The 19,333-nt window shown below is 42.2% G+C and overlaps 1 protein-coding gene across 3 annotated transcripts in view; it reads left to right on the top strand.

Annotated features, from left to right (window-relative positions):
- Nucleotides 1-19,333, top strand: part of LOC122552701 (regulator of G protein signaling 7) — a 460,227-nt gene that overhangs the window by 207,433 nt on the left and 233,461 nt on the right. For all 3 annotated transcript variants that reach the window (XM_043695581.2, XM_043695584.2, XM_043695583.2), the window contains exon 3: nucleotides 13,813-13,909. In XM_043695581.2, the coding sequence (XP_043551516.1) occupies nucleotides 13,813-13,909 (97 nt within the window). The remainder of the gene's footprint in view (nucleotides 1-13,812; nucleotides 13,910-19,333) is intronic.

Here is a 19,333-nt window from a genome sequence, read left to right as displayed (position 1 = left end):
TCCTAAGTTCTTTATAGAATTTATTAGTGATTATTTTATATTTATCATGCGTAGGCTTCAACCTCCCCACAAGGAGGAATTTTGAGAGATTTAACTGGGATTAGAATGTGTGCCTCTGCATATTTCAAACTACATTATTTATGAAATTCTGTACACATCAGTCCTATTTATTTCAGAAATTATTTTAAAAGAAAATGTGTGCCTACAAGTTTTTTTTTAGGCACAATTACTGATAGTGATATTTCACGCTCAATCTGGAATACAGTGATAAAGACAAGCAAATGATTCAGCATAATATGACAAGGAAGAAGCTTAAATTTCCTTTACATAAACAGAAAAGATTAAATTATTTGCATTTTCTCTGGCTTTATTGCAACAAATGTAGCACTATTTATATCAAATGAAATAATCTCTCTCAGTTAAATGTACTTGGTAGACAGCTGAAATACAGGCAATATTTGCACAGTACAGACTTAAGGATTCCAGTTAAGGATTCCAGACCTGGTCTTATAAACAAAAATTTTAATTTGTGCTGTATTTTCCCCTATTTGCCCTGTTTGGATTTATGTATTTTTCCTGTCTTCTCCTTATCAATCTGTCAATCCACTGTGGGTTATCAGCCTGCCCCCTGCAGTACAGCAGTGATGCAAATTGAAATTGATCTTGCTAGGTTATTAACAGACCAATTCAAGGTTTTGTGCAGGGGATGCAAGTGTAAATAATTGTGAGATATTAATCCTGTCGCGCAAAGCACACAGCATGAATGGCAAAGGAATAAATGTGAGAAGGTGATAGTTAACTCATTTGCAGGGACACAGCTGCTATCAAAGCTTTTGTGATTGTAAGGATCTTACATTGTCATTCAATATAGAGCTAACAGTTTAACTCAGTAAAGGTTCATCCAGAGGTGTAAAAAATCTCCCACTTTACCACATGTTCTGTGTTTGAATGAAAGGCCTGGAATGCAGGCATTTTTTGTCCAATTACAATAGATTCTCAATCAACAGGGAGGCAATGACTCAGATTGACTCTGGACCCCCTGAAGTCTCATGGCTTCAGGTTAAACATAGGCAAGGAAGTCTTCTGCTGGTTACCATGTACCACCCTCCCTCTGGTAATGAACCAGTACTCCTCAACGTTGAACAATGCTAGGAGGAAACACTGAGGGTGGCAAGGGCACATAATGGTGGGTGATTTCAATGTACACCAAGAAGAGTGGCTTGGTGACAGCACTACTGATTGAGCTGGTCGGGTCTTAAAGGACACAGCTGCTAAACTGGGTCTGCAGCATGTGGCAAGGGAACCAACAAGAGGGAAAAACATACATGACCTCATCCTTACCAATCTGCCAACTGCAAATGCATCTGTCCATGCTAGTATCGGTAAGAGTAACCACCGCAAAGTACTTATGGAGATGACAGTCCTGTCTATACATTGAGAATACCCTCCATCGTGTTGTGTGGCACTATGCCCATGCTAAATGGCAGATGTCAAATAGATCTAGCAACTCAAGACTGGGTATGCATGATATACTGTGGGGCAGCAGCAGAATTGTACTCCAGCACAATCTGTAACTTCATGGCTCAGCATATTCCCCCACTCAACCATTACCATCAAGCCAGGAGATCAACCCTGGTTCAATGGAGAGTGCAGAGGGGATGCTAGGAACTGCACTCGGTACCCCTAAAAAATGAGGGGTCAAACTGGTGAAGCTACCAAACAGGCCACTTGCATACCAAACAGCATAAGCAGCAAGTGACAGACAGAGCTAAGTGAACCCACAACCAATAGATTAGGTCTAAGCTCTGCAGTCATGCTATATCCAGTCATTAATAGTGGTGGACAATTAAACAACTCATTGGACAAGGAGGCTAAAAAAAATCCCCAATTCTCAATGTTGGAAGAATGCTGCACATCAGTGCAAAAGGTAAGGCTGAAACATTCACAGTAATGAAATTCTGAACAGATGATCTATCTTGACCTCCTCCAGTGGTCCCCAGCATTAAAGATGCTGGTCATCAGCCAATTCAAGTCACTCACCATGATATCAAGAAATGGTTACAGGTACTGCACACTGCATAAACTATAAGCCAGACGACATTACGGCAATAGTGCTGAAGATTTGTGCTCTAGAACTTGCTGCTCCCTTGGCCAAGCTGATCTAGTACAATTGCAACACTGGCATCTACCTGACAATGTGAAAAGTTGCCTAAGCATGTACTGAAAAAACAAATTAGCCAAATATTACCACATCAGTCCACTATCGATTACCAGTAAAATGATGGAAGCAATCATCAGCACATTACAATGGGATCTTGATCAGCTGGACCAGTGGGCTGAGAAATGGCAGATGGAGTTTAGTTCAGATAAATGCGAGGTGCTGCATTTTGGGAAAACAAATCTTAACCGGACCTATACGCTTAATGGTAAGGTCCTAGGGAGTGTTGCTGAACAAAGAGACCTTGGAGTGCAGGTTCATAGCTCTTTGAAAGTGGAGTCGCAGGTAGATAGGATAGTGAAGAAGGCATTTTGTATGCTTTCCTTTACTGGTCAGAGTATTGAGTACAGCAGTTGGAGGTCATGTTGCGGCTTTTCAGGACATTGGTTTGGCCACTGTTGGAATATTGCATGCAATTCTGGTCTCCCTACTATCGGAAAGATATTGTGAAATTTGAAAGGATTCGGAAAAGATTTACAAGGATGTTGCCAGGGTTGGAGGATTTGAGCTATAGGGAGAGGTTGAACAAGCTGGGACTGTTTTCTCTGGAGTGTCGGAGGCTGAGGGGTGACCTTATCGAGGTTTATAAAAAAATCATGAGGGGCATACATAGGATATATAGACAAAGCCTTATCCCTGGGGTCAGAGAGTCCAGAGCTAGAGGGCATAGGCTTATGGTGAGAGGGGAAAGACGTAAAAGAGACATAAGGGACAACGTTTTCACGCAGAGGGTTTTACATGTATGGAATGAGCTGCTAGAGGAATTGGTGGAAGATGGTACAATTGCAACATTTAAAAGGCATCTGGATGGGTATATGAATAGGAAGTGTTTGGAAGGGTATGGGCCAGGTGCTGGCAGGTGGACTAGATTGGGTTGGGACATCTGGTCGGCACAGATGGGTTGGACTGAAGGGTCTGTTTCCATGCTGTACATCTCTATGACTCTATCAACAGAGCTATAAAGCAGCACTTGCTCAGAAATAACCTGCTTAATGAATCTCAGTTTGGCTTCCGCCATAGCCACTCAGCTCCTGACCTCATTACAACCTGGGTTCAAACATGACAAAAGAGCTGAATTCCATGGAGGAGGTGAGAATGACAGAGTGCAACATCAAGGAGCCCTACAAAAATGAAATTAGTGGTTGAAGTCATTACCGAAAAATGGTTGTGATTCTTGGAGGTCAGTCAGTTCAGCTCCAGGACATCTCTGCAGGAGTTCCTCAGGGTAGTATCCTAGGCCCAAGCATCTTCATCAATGACCTTTCCTTCATCATAAGGTCAGAAGTAGGGATGTTTGTCAGTGATTTCCCAATGTTCAGCAGCATTCACAAGTGAAGCAGTCCATCTTCAAATGCAACAAGATCTGGACAATATTCAGGCCTGGTCTGACAAGTGGCAAGTAACATTCGTGCCACACAAATGCCAGGCTTTGACTATTACCAATAGGAGACAATTTAACCACCTGTCTTTGACATTCAATGGTGTAACCATCACTGAATCCCCCACTATCAATGTCCTTGGTATTGCCATTGACTAAAAACACAACTGGACTCACCACATAAACATAGTGCCTACAAGAGCGGGTCAGAGGCTTGGAATACGTGGTGAGTAACTCACTTTCTGAATCCTCAAAGGCTGTCCATAATCCACAACGCACAAGTCAGGAGTGTGGTGGAATACTTCCCACTTGCCTGAATGGGTGCGGCTCTAAGCATACTCAAGAAGCTTGACATCATCCAGGACAACACAGCCCACTCGATTGGCACCACATCCACAAGCATCCACTCCCTCCACCATCAATTCTCAGTAGCAGCAGTTATTATCTACATGATGCACTGTGAAATACATCAAAAATCCTTAGACAGCACTTTCCAAACTCTTGACCACTTCCAAGGAAAGACCAGAGCAGCTGATACATGAGAACACCATCACCTGCAAGTTCCCCTCCAAACCATCACCGTCCTGACTTGGAAATATATCGCAGTTCCTTCAGCATTGCTGGGTCAAAATCGTGGAATTTGCTCCCTAATGGCATTGTTGGTCAACAGCAATTCAAGAAGGCAGCTCTCTATGATATTCTGAACTGCAACTAGGGACAGCAATAAAATGCTGGCCAGCCAGCAACGCCCTACATCCCATGAGTGAATAAAAGAATTCCCTGCATTTTTCAATTTTGCTCCTTTAGTAATCCACTGTTATCACAACATCCCAACAGCACCACCACCCCCTCCTTATTTCTTAACCATATTACCTCAACGTCACTTCCCTCTCACTAATTACCTTATCTTGGTGGCTTCTTTCCTTCTTGATCATTTGCCTTCTTACTTTGGTCAATGTTACCTTTCATAATTGCCCTCCAACTCTCACTCAAGGGCTGCTACCTCACAAGGGAATTGCTTACTTAACTAAGTCAGTCTTGTGGCTAAACATTGAGTAGACCTGAAGCTGAGCTAGCCCTACCAGTTTCTACGCCAGGCTCCCTTCTTCCACCTAGAACCAGGAGTCATCATTTAAAAATAAGGAGTCACTCATTTAAAAAGAGATGCGGAAACATATTTTTATGTCAGAGAATTGTGAGTCTTTGAAATTTTTTTCCTGTTAAGGCAGTGCATGCAGAATGTTTAAATATTTTTAAGGCAGTAGCGGACAGATTCTTTATTAACAAGGGAATAAAACATTATCAGGTGTATATAAAAATGTAGAGATGAGGCTAAAATCAGATCTGAATGGCAAAGTCAGCTCAATGGGCTAAGTGACCACCTCCTGTTGTATGTTCTCCTAAGCTGAATGTTCCATTTTTACATTACATTTGCCACTTTGGATTTCCCCTACAAATACTGCATTGATTCTGAAGATAATGCAACAATTCAAAAAACATTTCAGCAGAGAATTCTGATGTCAGAAAATCAGGCAGCCTCAGGTAGACTATTTCAGACACCTTGGATTCAATTTTAATTCTCTGCCCTTGGCAGAAATTAGTGCTGAAAATGTGTTGCTGGAAAAGCGCAGCAGGTCAGGCAGCATCCAAGGAGCAGGAGAGTCAACGTTTCGAGCATGGGCCCTTCTTCAGGAATGAGGAAAGTGTGCCAAACAGGTTAAGATAAAAGGTAGGGAGGAGGGACTATGGGGAGGGGCATTGGAAATGCGATAGGTGGAAGGAGGTTAAGGTGAGGGTGATAAGGTGAGGGTGATAGGCCAGAGTGGGGGTGAAGGCGGAGAGGTCAGGAAGAAGATTGCAGGTTAGGAAGGGTTGGGACTGAGACAAGGTGGGGGGAGGGGAAATGAGGAAACTGGAGAAATCTGAGTTCATCCTTTGTGGTTGGAGGGTTCCTAGGCGGAAGATGAGGCGCTCTTCCTCCAGCCGTCGTGTTGCTATGGTCTGGCGGTGGAGGAGTCCAAGGACCTGCATGTCCTTGGTGGAGTGGGAGGGGGAGTTGAAGTGTTGAGCCACGGGGTGGTTGGGTTGGTTGGTCCGGGTGTCCCAAAGGTGTTCTCTGAAACGTTCCGCAAGTAGGCAGCCTGTCTCCCCAATATGGAGGAGGCCACATCGGGTGCAGCGGATGCAGTAAATGATGTGTGTGGAGGTGCAGGTGAATTTGTGGCAGATATGGAAGGATCCCTTGAGGCCTTGGAGGGAAGTAAGGGGGGAGGTGTGGGCGCAAGTTTTGCATTTCTTGCAGTTGAAGGGGAAGGTGCCGCGAGTGGAGGTTGGGTTGGTGGGGGTTGTGGGTCTGAAAGTAGTCCGGAGTCCGTGCGGGATCAGTCGGTTCCGTAGGCAGGTGCTGAGGAAGGAGATGTGGCTGTGGTAGCGAGTCTGTTTGAGAACTTGGCTGAAGAGCTTCTGGGCAGAGGAGATGACCTGGGGTGTGCAGTGAGAGAGGGACTCACTGAAATCTTTGTAGAGGGAGGAAGAGAGCTTCTTCAAGGAAGGCATCCTTGTAAGAGGATTCGCAGTAGGTTAAAATCAACTAGGAGAAAGTGAGGACTGCAGATGCTGGAGATCAGAGCTGAAAATGTGTTGCTGGAAAAGCGCAGCAGGTCAGAAATTAGCACTGATCGGGCCGACTGTCAGACACCAGCTGCATGCCAGCAGGGTGCACATTAAGTATGCAAATCAGGCTCCAATGATGTCATCAGGACTGAAACTGATGGTTTATCCTGGAGTTTGAGGTGTGTGCAGAAATGGTCACTCCACAGGTCTAATTGAGGAGCTGAGTGTGTATGAAATCACCAAACTAAGACTGAAAGAGAGCAGTTCCTGGATAATGGTTGGCGTGGCTATGTCGGAGCTTATCATAACTGAGATTGCATTCTGAAAACCTGACCTTCCTGAAGCTACTTAAAAAGGTGTTTATCTGAAATACTTCGGTCAAAAGTCATACAACACCGGGTTAGAGTCCTACAGGTTTATTTGAAATCACAAATATTCAGAGTGCTGTTCCTTTGTCAGAAGACTTCATCTTCAGCACTCTAACCTGATGTTGTGTGACTTCTGACCCTGTCCACCCCAGTCCAATACTGGCACCTCCATATCAGCTGCAATACTTAGTTTCAGCTTTCCCTTCATTTCTGGCAATTGCCTCTTTGCCTGTGGGATAGTTGTGACAGTGGTGCATTGGTGCATTGAGAAGTTGCAGGATGCATACCTGCTTGGTGTAATTGGTGTATAAGAAGTTTCAGTTCTCAAATCAGCAGGATGCATCTGCTGCTGGACTCGCACGTTGAGCAGAGCCATCAGCTGAAAATCAGGAGGAGCCACTTTTATATTTCAACCTGAAGTTTATATTGTTTGTTCTGACAACTAGTTGGGAGAATGTCAAGGAATTTCTAGATGTTAGACAAAGCTGCATGCAGGTTAACATAGAAGAGTGTACAATTCCTTTACATTTGACGTCTGTCACCATCCCAGGGAGATTAATTTGATGTTTGCAAAGCAGAATTACAGTTGGTTACAAAATGCCAGAAGATATGCGAAGTTTGGATATCAAAATCATCAACATTGTCAGAGGAGTTGAAGAAGAGATCATGCTAGAATATGAATGTCATGCTCATGGGAACTAAATTAACTTCAGAAAATAGATTAATTATTAATTATGTCCGCAGTGTTGGTAGCATACCAATTCTATTGAACCCACCATCACCACCATCACCACCACCACCACCACCACCACCATCCAATCATTTGAATGATTGCTGCATTAAGAATCTGGTAACCAGGGTACCCATGGGCTGGACATCAATGCCAAATCTTACCTGGCTAGGACCAATTAAAAGCCAGCCTGTACTTTTTTTTAATGGTAAGGAAAGTTGTGACTGGAGTCAGTGTTGGCAGTCCTGCAGGAAGTGACTCTGACCTGGGAAGTAGTGGAGAATGACACAATGTGTGAGTGAGTCGATTTTGAGTGCTGCAGTGGATGAGGAGGTGAAATATTGGAAAGATGCTCTGTATTCAGCAGGGGGACGTGCTAGGGGGTAGAGTGGCAGGAGACCCTCTGGATTTATGTTCAAAAAGTAGTGCGAGCTGATTGCTTGAGCAGTAAATGCCAGCAGTCAAGCCCCAGGAATGTGGATACAGTGCTGCAAAAAGCCCAATGACTCAGTGACTACTCAAAGTTAGTGATTCTATTTTCAAATGTCATATCCACAAGTATCAGTCACTGCACCACAACTCCTTTACTCACCGACCAACAATCTCTGTCAATTAAGTCACTCTTCACATTCACCACTCATGGACACACGTCACCCTCCTTTTGCAGAACGTGGTGCACAATTGAAGGGAAACAGACACACGTGCAAGTCATAACCCTCTGGAGGACGTGGTGTGGCCATTATCCATAATGGTTGGCACGGTGACACAGTGGTTAGCATTACTGCCTCACAGCACCAGAGACCCGGGTTCAATTCCCGCCTCAGGCGCCTGTGTGGAGTTTGCACATTCTCCCCGTGTCTGCGTGGGTTTCCTCCGGGTGCTCCGGTTTCCTCCCACAGTCCAAAATGTGCAGGTTAGGTGAATTGACCATGCTAAATTGCTCGTAGTGTTAGGTGAAGGGGTAAATGTAGGGGAATGGGTCTGGGTGGGTTGTGCTTCGGCGGGCCGGTGTGGACTTGTTGGGCTGAACGACCTGTTTCCAGACTGTAAGTAATCTAATCTAATCTAACAAGTGAGGATGTGGCCAGGAGTGGGGCTGATAGCTAAAATGACCATTTCCTTAACTTCCAATTCACATTGCATTTCCCTTTCATTCTACTGTGTCTGCTGTGTTAAAAGCATAGTGGTGTGAACATACATTTCTTACTTACCCTTCTCTACACACTAACTTTACCTTTGTACTTGTTCCTTTAAGGAATCCAAAAGGTGCATCCTGCTAAGGCAATGGAAGAACTGCAAGAGTGATGAAAATACAACACTTTCATTCAGCTTCACATTTACATCCATGAACTCAGTTACTGACACAGCTTAACAGAGGATTGCTTAAAACAATGTGGATGATGGAGATCTGAAACAAAAACAGAAATTGCTGGAGAAACTCGACATCTCTGGAGAGAAAACAGTTTATATTTCAAATCCGGTGACTGTTCTGATGAAGAGTCATGGATTTGAAATGACAACTCTGCTTTCTCTCCATAGATGCTGTCAGACCTGCTACGTTTCTCCAGCAATTTCTATTTTTATATCAGAGGACAGACTTTTTAAAATCCTTCATGGGATATCAGCTTTGCAAATTCAGAAATGCTTCTTTGAACTGATTGGCTTTCTGGGCCATTTGGGAGGGCAGTTAAAAGTCAGTCACACAGCTGGAGGTTTGGAGTCATATGTAGACAAAGAAAGGCAGATTTCCTTCCATAAAGGACATTAATAAACCAGATAACTAACAGTGATAATTTCATGGACACCACTACCACGGCTTTTACTCCAGACTTCATTAATTCAATGTCAATTCTCCACCAGCTACCATGGTGGGTCTTGAATTTGTTTCCAGTGCATTAGTTTGGGTTCTCTGGATGACTAATCCAATGACATTACTATTATCTCTCCTGGAATGTGTGTGTCCTGAGACAGTGAGTGGGGGGACAAGGATAACATCGGTGCCAGTTGAATGAAGTGTAAAGCCATTTGCAGAATTTGCTGAAGAGGACTCCGTAGAGAACTTTGATGGGATAGTCTATAAAAGAATGCAGCCTGGTATGACCAGAGAAATCCTCAGTGAAGAAAAGCTGCAACAAAGGCACGGTGGCACAGTGGTTAGCACTGCTGCCTCACAGCGCCAGAGACCTGGGTTCAATTCCCGCCTCAGGCGACTGACTGTGTGGAGTTTGCACGTTCTCCCCGTGTCTGTGTGGGTTTCCTCCGGGTGCTCCGGTTTCCTCCCACAGTCCAAAGATGTGCAGGTTAGGTGAATTAACCATGCTAAATTGCCCGTAGTGTTAGGTAAGGGGTAAATGTAGGGGCATGGGTGGGTTGCGCTTCGGCGGGGCGGTGTGGACTTGTTGGGCCGAAGGGCCTGTTTCCACACTGTAAGTTATCTAATCTAATCTAATCTAAAATACCATAGAGCGTGAAGGAGTTCAGCACCAACTTAGAACAGAGCTGTGGAATCCTAACCCATCCCTTCCAACATGGATGGGATGTCCAACTTGTTCACACCCAAATCTGATAAATCTGATGCTGTTATCACAATTTCTATTGGAGCACAAATTGCAGACAGTTATCATACATGTTTAGTCTGTTGCCATAGGTACTAAGAAGTAGACCATTCAGCCCCTTGTGCATACACCATCATTCTATGCCAAGGAGGATTATGTACCTCAACACTACTTTAACACATTATCTCCAAATCTGTTTTCCATTAATATCTACAAATATCTGTCTAGAGCCTCTTTAGGGATAAAGAATTCCAAAGATTAATTTTCCTTTAATTGAAGACGTTCCTCTTCATCTCAGACCTAAATGACTCATTCCTCATTCTGATAGTCTGCTTTCCAGGTTTAGATACCCCATTCAGACTCCCAATGGCTATGGATTACAGGTTCCAAAGGAGGTGACGTGTTATCTCAAAAGTCTGCCAAATATAATCTAACAGATTACCAGGCTCCCTTGTACACAGACCTGGAGCAGAAACATTTTGAGACTCTCAGAAAACAATCTCAGGAAACAATCTCAGAATGATGGCATTCATCCTCTAGTCATTGGCACTGCACCAGTGCCTTGCTGTTTCCCATCAGTCGCCCTACCAAGACAGCTTCTGTGCAAAGCAAAATGGTCCATTTCAAATTCATGCCTCCTCAGTCCAGAACTTATTGAAGTCATCAGCCTTCCACTAGCCATGACACAGGAATAATGGTAGCACAACACCAGAGCACAATGATAGGCAAAGGAATGTGGAACAGAAGCCTTACGGAATGCATAAAGCTTTTTTAAAAATTATGGTTTGAATTCTTCATTTGTTGATAGTTATCGTTGGTGCATTATAGCCATGCAGATGCTACATCAGAGGGACAACTGTTTGTAAATGGGGAATTGGGTTTAGGATGACTAATACTGAGCTTGGATGAGTTTCACTTCGTGGAACTAGCCAGAAAACAACTGTCAGGGTTGCCTCCTCTCTTCTTCCTCCTCCACATATTCCTTACCTCCTCCTTCTTCTTACTGTCTTAATCTTTAGCTTCTGTCTGTGTCGTCACTGGTATGTATAGCTGCTATAACTACTGGTAACAGCTGAACTTCTTGATGGTGAAGTTGTGGAGCATGCAACAGACCTCCATGTTTTCACACACTTTCCACCTGGTGCTGTTCCAAAGAAATCCAGGCATCACTTGACCCACACATGAATGATTTGCTCTGTCTCATTTTGGGTGGCATTGTGGCTTTTATTACATACTTACCATAGGCATGGGTTGCTTACCAGAGTCATCAATCACATAGTCAGCAGGTAGCCTTGACATTCATGTGGTAGCTAAAATTCAAGTGGTGTAGTGGACTGTGGCAGAATGAAGGCAATATGACCGCTGCCAGAAAATCAGGTATGGACTCTGTGTATAGTCAGATGCTAGCTGGACACAGAGGGAGTGAACTGCTTTTCAATTCAGATCCAGGGAAATGTTGGCATGTAGCACCCAAGAAGTAAAGTGTTTGCATCTGTCCTTCACATTCAACAGCATTATCAGTGCAGAAACTCCACCATCAACATTCTACAGCTTACCATTTATCAGAAAGTTAACTGAACTGTCCATACAAATACTGTAGCTACGAGAGCTGGTCAGAGGCAAGGAATTCTTGACAAGAATTTCCCCAAAGCCTGTACATTATCTAGATATCAAAGGTCAGGAATGTGATGGAAAATTCATCACTCTGTGGCATTGGGAGGACTATAACCCTCGTGAAACCTTGTGTAAACTCTGCTTGCTTCTCTCTAGCAGGAGAAAAGGGATTATCGAACAAGATTTTCCAACCATTGTCAATTTACGCTGCACTTTTATATTCTCCTAACCCAATGCTGCAATATATTTATTCCAGGACATTCTGATCCCAGTTTTTGAATGGATGACTGAATGGTTGAGTAGAATAATGAGCGAATTTCGGGCAGGGTGGGTAAGTAGGTAGGTGAGTTGGGATGGTTGGAATATGTTGAAAGGGATAGTTAGGCCAGGGGTTAGTCAGGTCAGGTTGGGGGGATATTCAGGTCTGGTCAGCATTGTAGTTTAGTCGTGAGAGATCATCGCGTCTGGATAGAGTATGGTCATGTCAGATATGGTGGTTGGTAATCAAAGGACAAGTTGGTTTGCCATCTGTCTCATTGTATTGGCTTTTCACATGTCTTATGAAGAGAGATTGAGCAATTTATGCCTAATTAATTTTTAATTAGCAATGGGTTGAATGGTTATGGAGAATAGATAGGAACATGGAGTTGAGGCTGAGATTATATCAAATAGTGGAGCAGGCTCAATGGGCAAGCCCACTCTTGCTCTTAGTGCTATGTTCTTATGCGCCATTTGTGGTTTTGTACCTTAAGAACTTTTGCTGATCTCTTGTGATACCAGTTGATCTTCTCTTAGTATTGATCAGTGCTCCTACTCTTCAGCTTCCCTTACTATCTGTACAACTGGCTGTAAATTTTATTTTGAATGTAACAAATTTGATAAAGGTTCTGCAGCAATTTCAACAATTATTCTGCCCTTCATGACTTCTGACTTTAAACCACCATAACTGTAGAGATCATCGGTGAAATTATCCATAGATTCCCCTAGATTCTGAAGTTGCTGCTAAATCGTGCTCTTTTAAGAATCTTATTTGTTCAGAGGTTAAAAACATTTTCAATGGCTTCTTTTACAACTTAATGAGTGAGAATATCATTAGTTACACTTCTAATTATTTATAGAAATATATTAACTTTTCCTATTTATGTTTTAATGTCTAATTTAGAAATAATTTTATGTTCTAAGAATTGTTTTCTCCAAGATGTCCAAAGTGTTGTTTGGTCCATCTCTGAAAACCTCCATGTCCAATCACTGCTTGGCTGAATCCTGCCTCAGATAATTGGTATCTATATCAATCTGTAACTGTCATAGAAAGACTGATACTTCAGATTCAGGGAGATCCTAGCTGTCCTGCTGCAATGCATCTCTTACCAGGTCTAAAATTCTTTTGCCATCAACTGTAGATTCTGCATTGTTGAATCATGCCACGAGGGTTTATCTTGTAAGGTTCTTGAATCTTCAGCTCTTCCTGCAGCTCACTATTAATATAAGCAGTGTCCTTAAAGCTAAAGAAGGATCCTTAGACATCCAAAGCTGCCCATATAAGGTATCAGGCAGCGAAACAAAATCTACATTGCTGATTGCCATTTGTTGCACTATTGCTCATTATTGGATCAAAACCTAGAAGTATAGAAAATGTTAAGTTTTGTGGGTACTGCACCCATCCAGGTAAGTGATGAATATTCCATCACATTTCTGACCTTTGTCATGTAAATGAGGGACAGGTTTTGGGGATTCCTTGCCTCTGACCAGCTCTTGTAGCTACTGGATGGGTGGTCCATTTATGTTTCTGGTTGCTAGTTACCTGTAGGATGTAGATGGTGGGGGATTCTGCACTGATAAAGCTGTTGAATGGAAAGGACAGATGGTTAAATTGCAATCCATGTTCATAATGACAACAAAGACCATCAATCTGCCTGGGTAAAAGAATGAGTGTTTATATAAAAATATATAGTCTGAGATGGAACTTTGTACTTCAAAATGATGTGCATTTGTGGAGTGAAAAGATTTTTAAAATTATTATTAAAGCAATTCAAAATAATCTCTGTACAGAAGGTGTTATCTAATTCTAATTGTGATTTTAATGCCCAGTGTACAGGTTTCTTTATAAAACCATGACTTGTGTTGATGCTTCCTTAGAAAACAGAATCCCTTAATGTGAATAGAAAATAAAATTAAGCTGAAGAGATGAAATGGCTTTACCCTTAATTAAAGAAAAGCAAAACATTTCGTTACACTGCAAAGGAAAAAAATGCTGAGTACATTCTCTTTTTTAAAAAAATGTTTAAAGGCATGGAATGCAAAAATAACATTAAACATTTTCTCCCATCTCATTTCAGATGGAGGATGTTATAGCACGAATGCAAGAGGAGAAAAATGGGATTCCTATCCGCACAGTCAAAAGCTTTTTGTCAAAAATTCCCAGTGTGTTTTCTGGTAAGATACTGTACTAATTTTAAGTGGCATGGAAGGATATGGCCAGTTTTATGTCAGTGTGGAAAACTTAATGAAATCTGATGAGAAGATGTGGGGCATCAGTCTTATGGAAATTCCAGTTAGCCACATTTTGCACAACAAATGCAATAGTAAAGCTGGCAATTTGTATTTTTTAAAATATGTTTTGCATTGACAAAAGGAACATATAGCTTCTAAAAAAAAAATCCTCTTTCTAATATTTATCTGGACAAGTAGAAGCTGATCAAAGAGTTTCACTGTGGAGTTGGGTGGTAGAAGGTCAGGTCTAAACTAACTGAGTTAAGTTCATTGTGGAGGTTACAACCCTGGTATGTAATACGGTGCCTTGTGCTTCCTTCTATTTGCCTCAGCCCAAGCTGTTTGAGGGCACTCACCATGCTTCCTCAAGTGCCCTCTGTCCTTGCAACTTTCTTGTTATAACTACTATGAAACTACTTTGAATCATACAAGGATAGGCAGAAGAAGTCGGAAAACACATAGAACATAAACCAGAAGTTTGCAGAAACATCATTTTAATTTTTCTGTATTCTAGATAGGACTGGTAAAAATCTGCTGTCTATGTATTACACAGGTATCCTACTCTTTCTTAAGCCCTGTGCATGCTGACCTACATTGGTACCCAGTCAAACCAAACCTTCACTTTAATTTTTTAATTTTTCTTTTCAATCCCTCTGTAGCTTTACTGCTCCCTATCTCTGAAATCTCTTCCAATTGATAGTGGTTTCTTTTTCATTCCTAATATAACTGATCTCTTCCAATTGATATTGGTTTCTTTTTCATTCCTAATATAACAGATCTGCGATGGGTGGCTGTGGACTCCAACGGCTTAGGCTCCACATCCTGGAATTCTTTCCATCGTATTCTCCACCTCACTTTTCTTCCAATAAAACATTCCTTAAAATCCACCTCTCTGAGCTAGCTTCTGGTCATCTGACTTAATATCTCTTTATGTGTCCCATTTTACTTTATAATGTTTGTACAAAGTATCTTGTGTTATTTCATTCCATTTAAAGCATTATACAAATGTAGATTGTGATTGCACAAAGGAAAACAAAAAGAAAAATTAAAGGACAAGGAGATTATTTTTTAAGAAAATGGTTTTAAAAAGACAATTTATTTAATGGATATATTTGCCATGTAAAACATAGCTAACTTGAATCTGCAGAAGGTTTTCCTGAACTCCTGCTATCATTTTTATTTATTTGTTTATTGTCACATGTATCTTCATACAAAATACAGTGAAAAGTGTTGGATATTGTTGCACTCTCTGGTACCATCGTAAAGCACGGGAAAATAAATGAAAACATAGAATATAAAGGCAGGGAAATGAAGAAATAAAAGAAGTGTCCCACATTACAGTCCTTCTTGATAAGTGGGCCATGGACCTGGTAGCTAGACACAAATCTCCTTCACTGAATCGCCGTCACTGGAATAAAAATTACCCACTCTTCGGCTCCATCTAACTCCGCCACTCTGAGTCCTTGCTGGATCTCACCATTTCACATGCTACTGATGCTGCCTGGTACCGAATTGGCCAAACTTTTACTCCGACACTACTACGAGTCCACTTTGGGCCCGCCTTGCCAATGCAACCATTTTTGATGCCACCAGCTCAAACTTGCCTCTGCTGCTGCAGCAGCAGCAGCAGGCATGAATCAGCACTAGGACTGCCTCGTCAATGCAGAAGCCGCTGTGATCCTAAACTTGTCTCTGATATTGCTGTCGCCTGTCCGCAGTGCTGGGCCTACTCCATTGGTTGGGGATGTCAGAGACCTGGGGAAAAGTGGCATAAATGACTATTACTTGATGTTTGTGCAGATATTTGGCATCATATTAAACTTTTATTGACTGTGGAAATTGGACCATTATCAGTGTGATGACCCATTGCATACCCCTCTCCATCCTCCTTTCTATTGAAGTTGGAAACATAAATTGGAAAAGGTGCAAACCAGCCACCTGATATCATTTCTGGACCCAAGATTGAAGTCATTCCCAATCAACTGAAGTTAGGTCAGGATATTGGGAAGGTACCACTGCAATTTAAATCTAAATTGTATGCAACAAACATTTTATTAATTGGACCTATGGGACCAGGAGTGAGTGGGTTGATCAAGTATTATCAGGAGGTTTACATAATCAATGTAAAAACACAGAAATAAATGATAGAAGTGTAAGGCTGGGGTTTTACACATCACTGTTATACTTTATTTACAGCATAAGTCACTGAACTAATAATGCAACTTTGCTTTGAATAAAACTTGCTGGCAGAGAACTTTCTTACATGTACCCTCAATAGACTATTCAGGTTTCACGGTAGATAGTGTACTCGAGGTGAGGATTTAAACTAGCAAGATGAGGAGTGAGACCCAGGGGGATAGTGAGGAAAGAGATCAATCTGAGACGGGTACAGCTGAGAACAGAAATGAGTCAAACAGTCAGGGCAGGCAGGGACAAGGCAGGACTAATAAATGAAACTGCATTTATTTCAATGCAAGGGGCCTAACAGGGAAGCCAGATTAACTCAGGGCATGGTGACGAACATGGGACTGGGATATCATAGCAATTACAGAAACATGGCTCAGGGATGGGTAGGACTGGCAGCTTAATGTTCCAGGATGCAAATGCTATGGGAAAGATAGAAAGGGAGACAAGAGAGGAGGGGAAGTGACATTTTTGATAAGGGTTAGCATTACAGGTGTAGTGAGGGAGGAAATTCCCGGAAATACATCCAGGGAGGTTATTTGGGTGGAATTGAGAAATAAGAAAGGGTTGATCACCTTATTGGGATTGTATTATAGACCCCCTGATAGTCAGAGGGAAATTGAGAAACAAATTTGTAAGGAGATTTCAGCCATCTGTAAGAATAATATGGTGGTTATGGTAGGGGATTTTAACTTTCCAGAGACTTGGACTGCCATAGTGTTAACGATTTAAATGGAGAGGAATTTGTTAAGTGTGTACAAGAACATTTTCTGATTCAGTATGTGGATGTACCTAATAGAGAAGGTGCAAAATTTGACCGACTCTTGGGAAATAATGCAGGACAGGTGACTGAGGTGTCAGTGGGGGAGCATTTTGGGGCCAGCGACCATAATTCTATTAGATTTAAATTAGTGATGGAAAAGGATAGACCAGATCTACAAGTTAAAGTTCTAAATTAGAGAAAGGCCAATATTGACGGTATGAGGCAAGAACTTTCAAAAGCAGGTAAAGGGACAGCTGGAAAATGGGAAGGTTTCAGAAATGAGATAATGAGAGTCCAGAGACAGTATATTCCTGTTAGGGTGAAAGGAAAGGCTGGTAGGTATAGGAAATGCTGGATGACTGAAGAAAATTGAGAGTTTGGTTAAGAAAAAGAAGGAAGCATATGTCAGGTATAGATAGGATGGATCGAGTGAATCCTTAGAAGAGTATAAAGGCAGTAGGAGTATACTTAAGAGGCTATCAGGAGGGCAAAAAGTGGACATGAGATAGCTTTGGCAAATAGAATTAAGAATAATCCAAAGGGTTTTTACAAATATATTAAGGACAAAAGGGTAACTAGGGAGAGAATAGGGCCCCTCAAAGATCAGCAAGGCTGCCTTTGTGTGGAGCCACAGAAAATGGGGGAGATACTAAACGAGTATTTTGCATCAGTATTTACTGTGGAAAAGTACATGGAAGATATAGAATGTAGGGAAATAGACGGTAACATCTTTAAAAATATCCATATTACAGAGGAGGAAGTGCTGGATGTCTTGAAATGGGTAAAAGTGGATAAATCCCCAGGATCTGATCAGGTGTATCCTAGAACTCTGTGGGAAGCTAGGGAAGTGATTGCTGGGTCTCTTGCTGAGATATTTGGATCATCGATAGTCACAGGTGAGGTGCTGGAAGACTGGAGGTTGGCTAACGTGGTGCCACTGTTTAAGAAGGGTGGTAAGGACAAGCCAGGGAACTATAGACCAGTGAGCCTGATGTTGGTGGTGGGCAAGTTGTTGGCAGGAATCCTGAGGGACAGGATGTACATGTATTTGGAAAGGCAAGGACTAATTAGGGATAGTCAACATGGCTTTGTGCATGGGAAATCATGTCTCACAAACTTGATTGAGTTTTTTGAAGAAGTAACAAAGAGGATTGATGAGGGCAGAGCAGTAGATGTGATGTATATGGACTTCAGTAAGGCATTCGACAAGGTTCCCCATCGGAGACTGGTGAGCAAGGTTAGATCTCATAGAATACAGGGAGAACTAGCCATCTGGCTCAAAGGTAGAAGACAGAGGGTGGTGGTGGAGGGTTGTTTTTCAGACTGGAGGCCTGTGACCAGTGGAGTGCCACAAGGATCGGTGTTGGTTTCTCTACTTTTCGTCATTTATATAAATGATTTGGATGTGAGCATAAGAGGTATATAGTTAGTAAGTTTGCAGTTGATATCAAAATTGGAGGTGTAGTGGACAGCGAAGAAGGGGTTACCTCAGAGTACAATGGGATCGTGATCAGATGGGCCAATGGGCTGAGAAGTGGCAGATGGAGTTTAATTCAGATAAATGCAAGGTGCTGCATTTTGGGAAAGCAAATCTTAGCAGGACTTATACACTTAATGGTAATGTTTGAGGGAGTGTTGCTGAACAAAGAGACCTTGGAATGCAGGTTCATAACTTCTTGAAAGTGGAGACACAGATAGATAGGATAGTGAAGAAGGTGTTTGATATGCTTTCCTTTATTGGTCAGAGTATTGAGTACAGGAGTTGGGAGGTCATTTTGCAGCTGTACAGGACATTAGTTGGGCCACTGTTGGAATATTGTGTGCAGTTCTGGTCTCCTTCCTATCGGAAAGATGTTTTGAAACTTGAAAGGGTTCAGAAAAGATTTACAAGGATGTTGCTGGGTTTGGAGGATTTGAGCTATAGGGAGAGGCTGTTTTCCCTGGAGCATCAGTGGCTGAGGGGTGACCTTATAGAGGTTTATAAAATTATGAGGGGAATGGATAGGGTAAATAGACAAAGTCTTTTCCCTGGGGTGGACGAGTCCAGAACTAGAGGGCATAGGTTTAGGGTGAGAGGGGAAAGATATAAAAGAGACCTATGGGGCAACTTTTTCATGCAGTGGGTGGTAGGTGTATGGAATGAGCTGCCAGAGGAAGTGGTGGAGGCTGGTTCAATTGCAATATTTAAAAGGCATTTGGATGGGTATATGAATAGGAATAGTTTGTAGAGATATGGTCCGGGTGCTGGGAGGTGGGACTGGATTGGGTTGGGATATCTGGTCGGCATGGACGGGTTGGACTGAAGGGTCTGTTTCCATGCTGTACATCTCTATGACTCTGTGCCTCTATGACTCAAAATTGAATCAACTGCTGATATTTAATGTGGCCATTTGATTAAACTACAGGTATATTTACATTGA

Source organism: Chiloscyllium plagiosum, unplaced genomic scaffold (genome assembly GCF_037043375.1).
Source record: "Chiloscyllium plagiosum isolate Xiang-an unplaced genomic scaffold, Cpla_swu_hap1 HiC_scaffold_10, whole genome shotgun sequence".
NCBI classification, from domain to species: Eukaryota; Metazoa; Chordata; class Chondrichthyes; order Orectolobiformes; family Hemiscylliidae; genus Chiloscyllium; species Chiloscyllium plagiosum.
The sequence above is the reverse complement of the archived record's forward strand: the minus strand, read 5'-3'. Positions and strand labels throughout refer to the sequence as shown.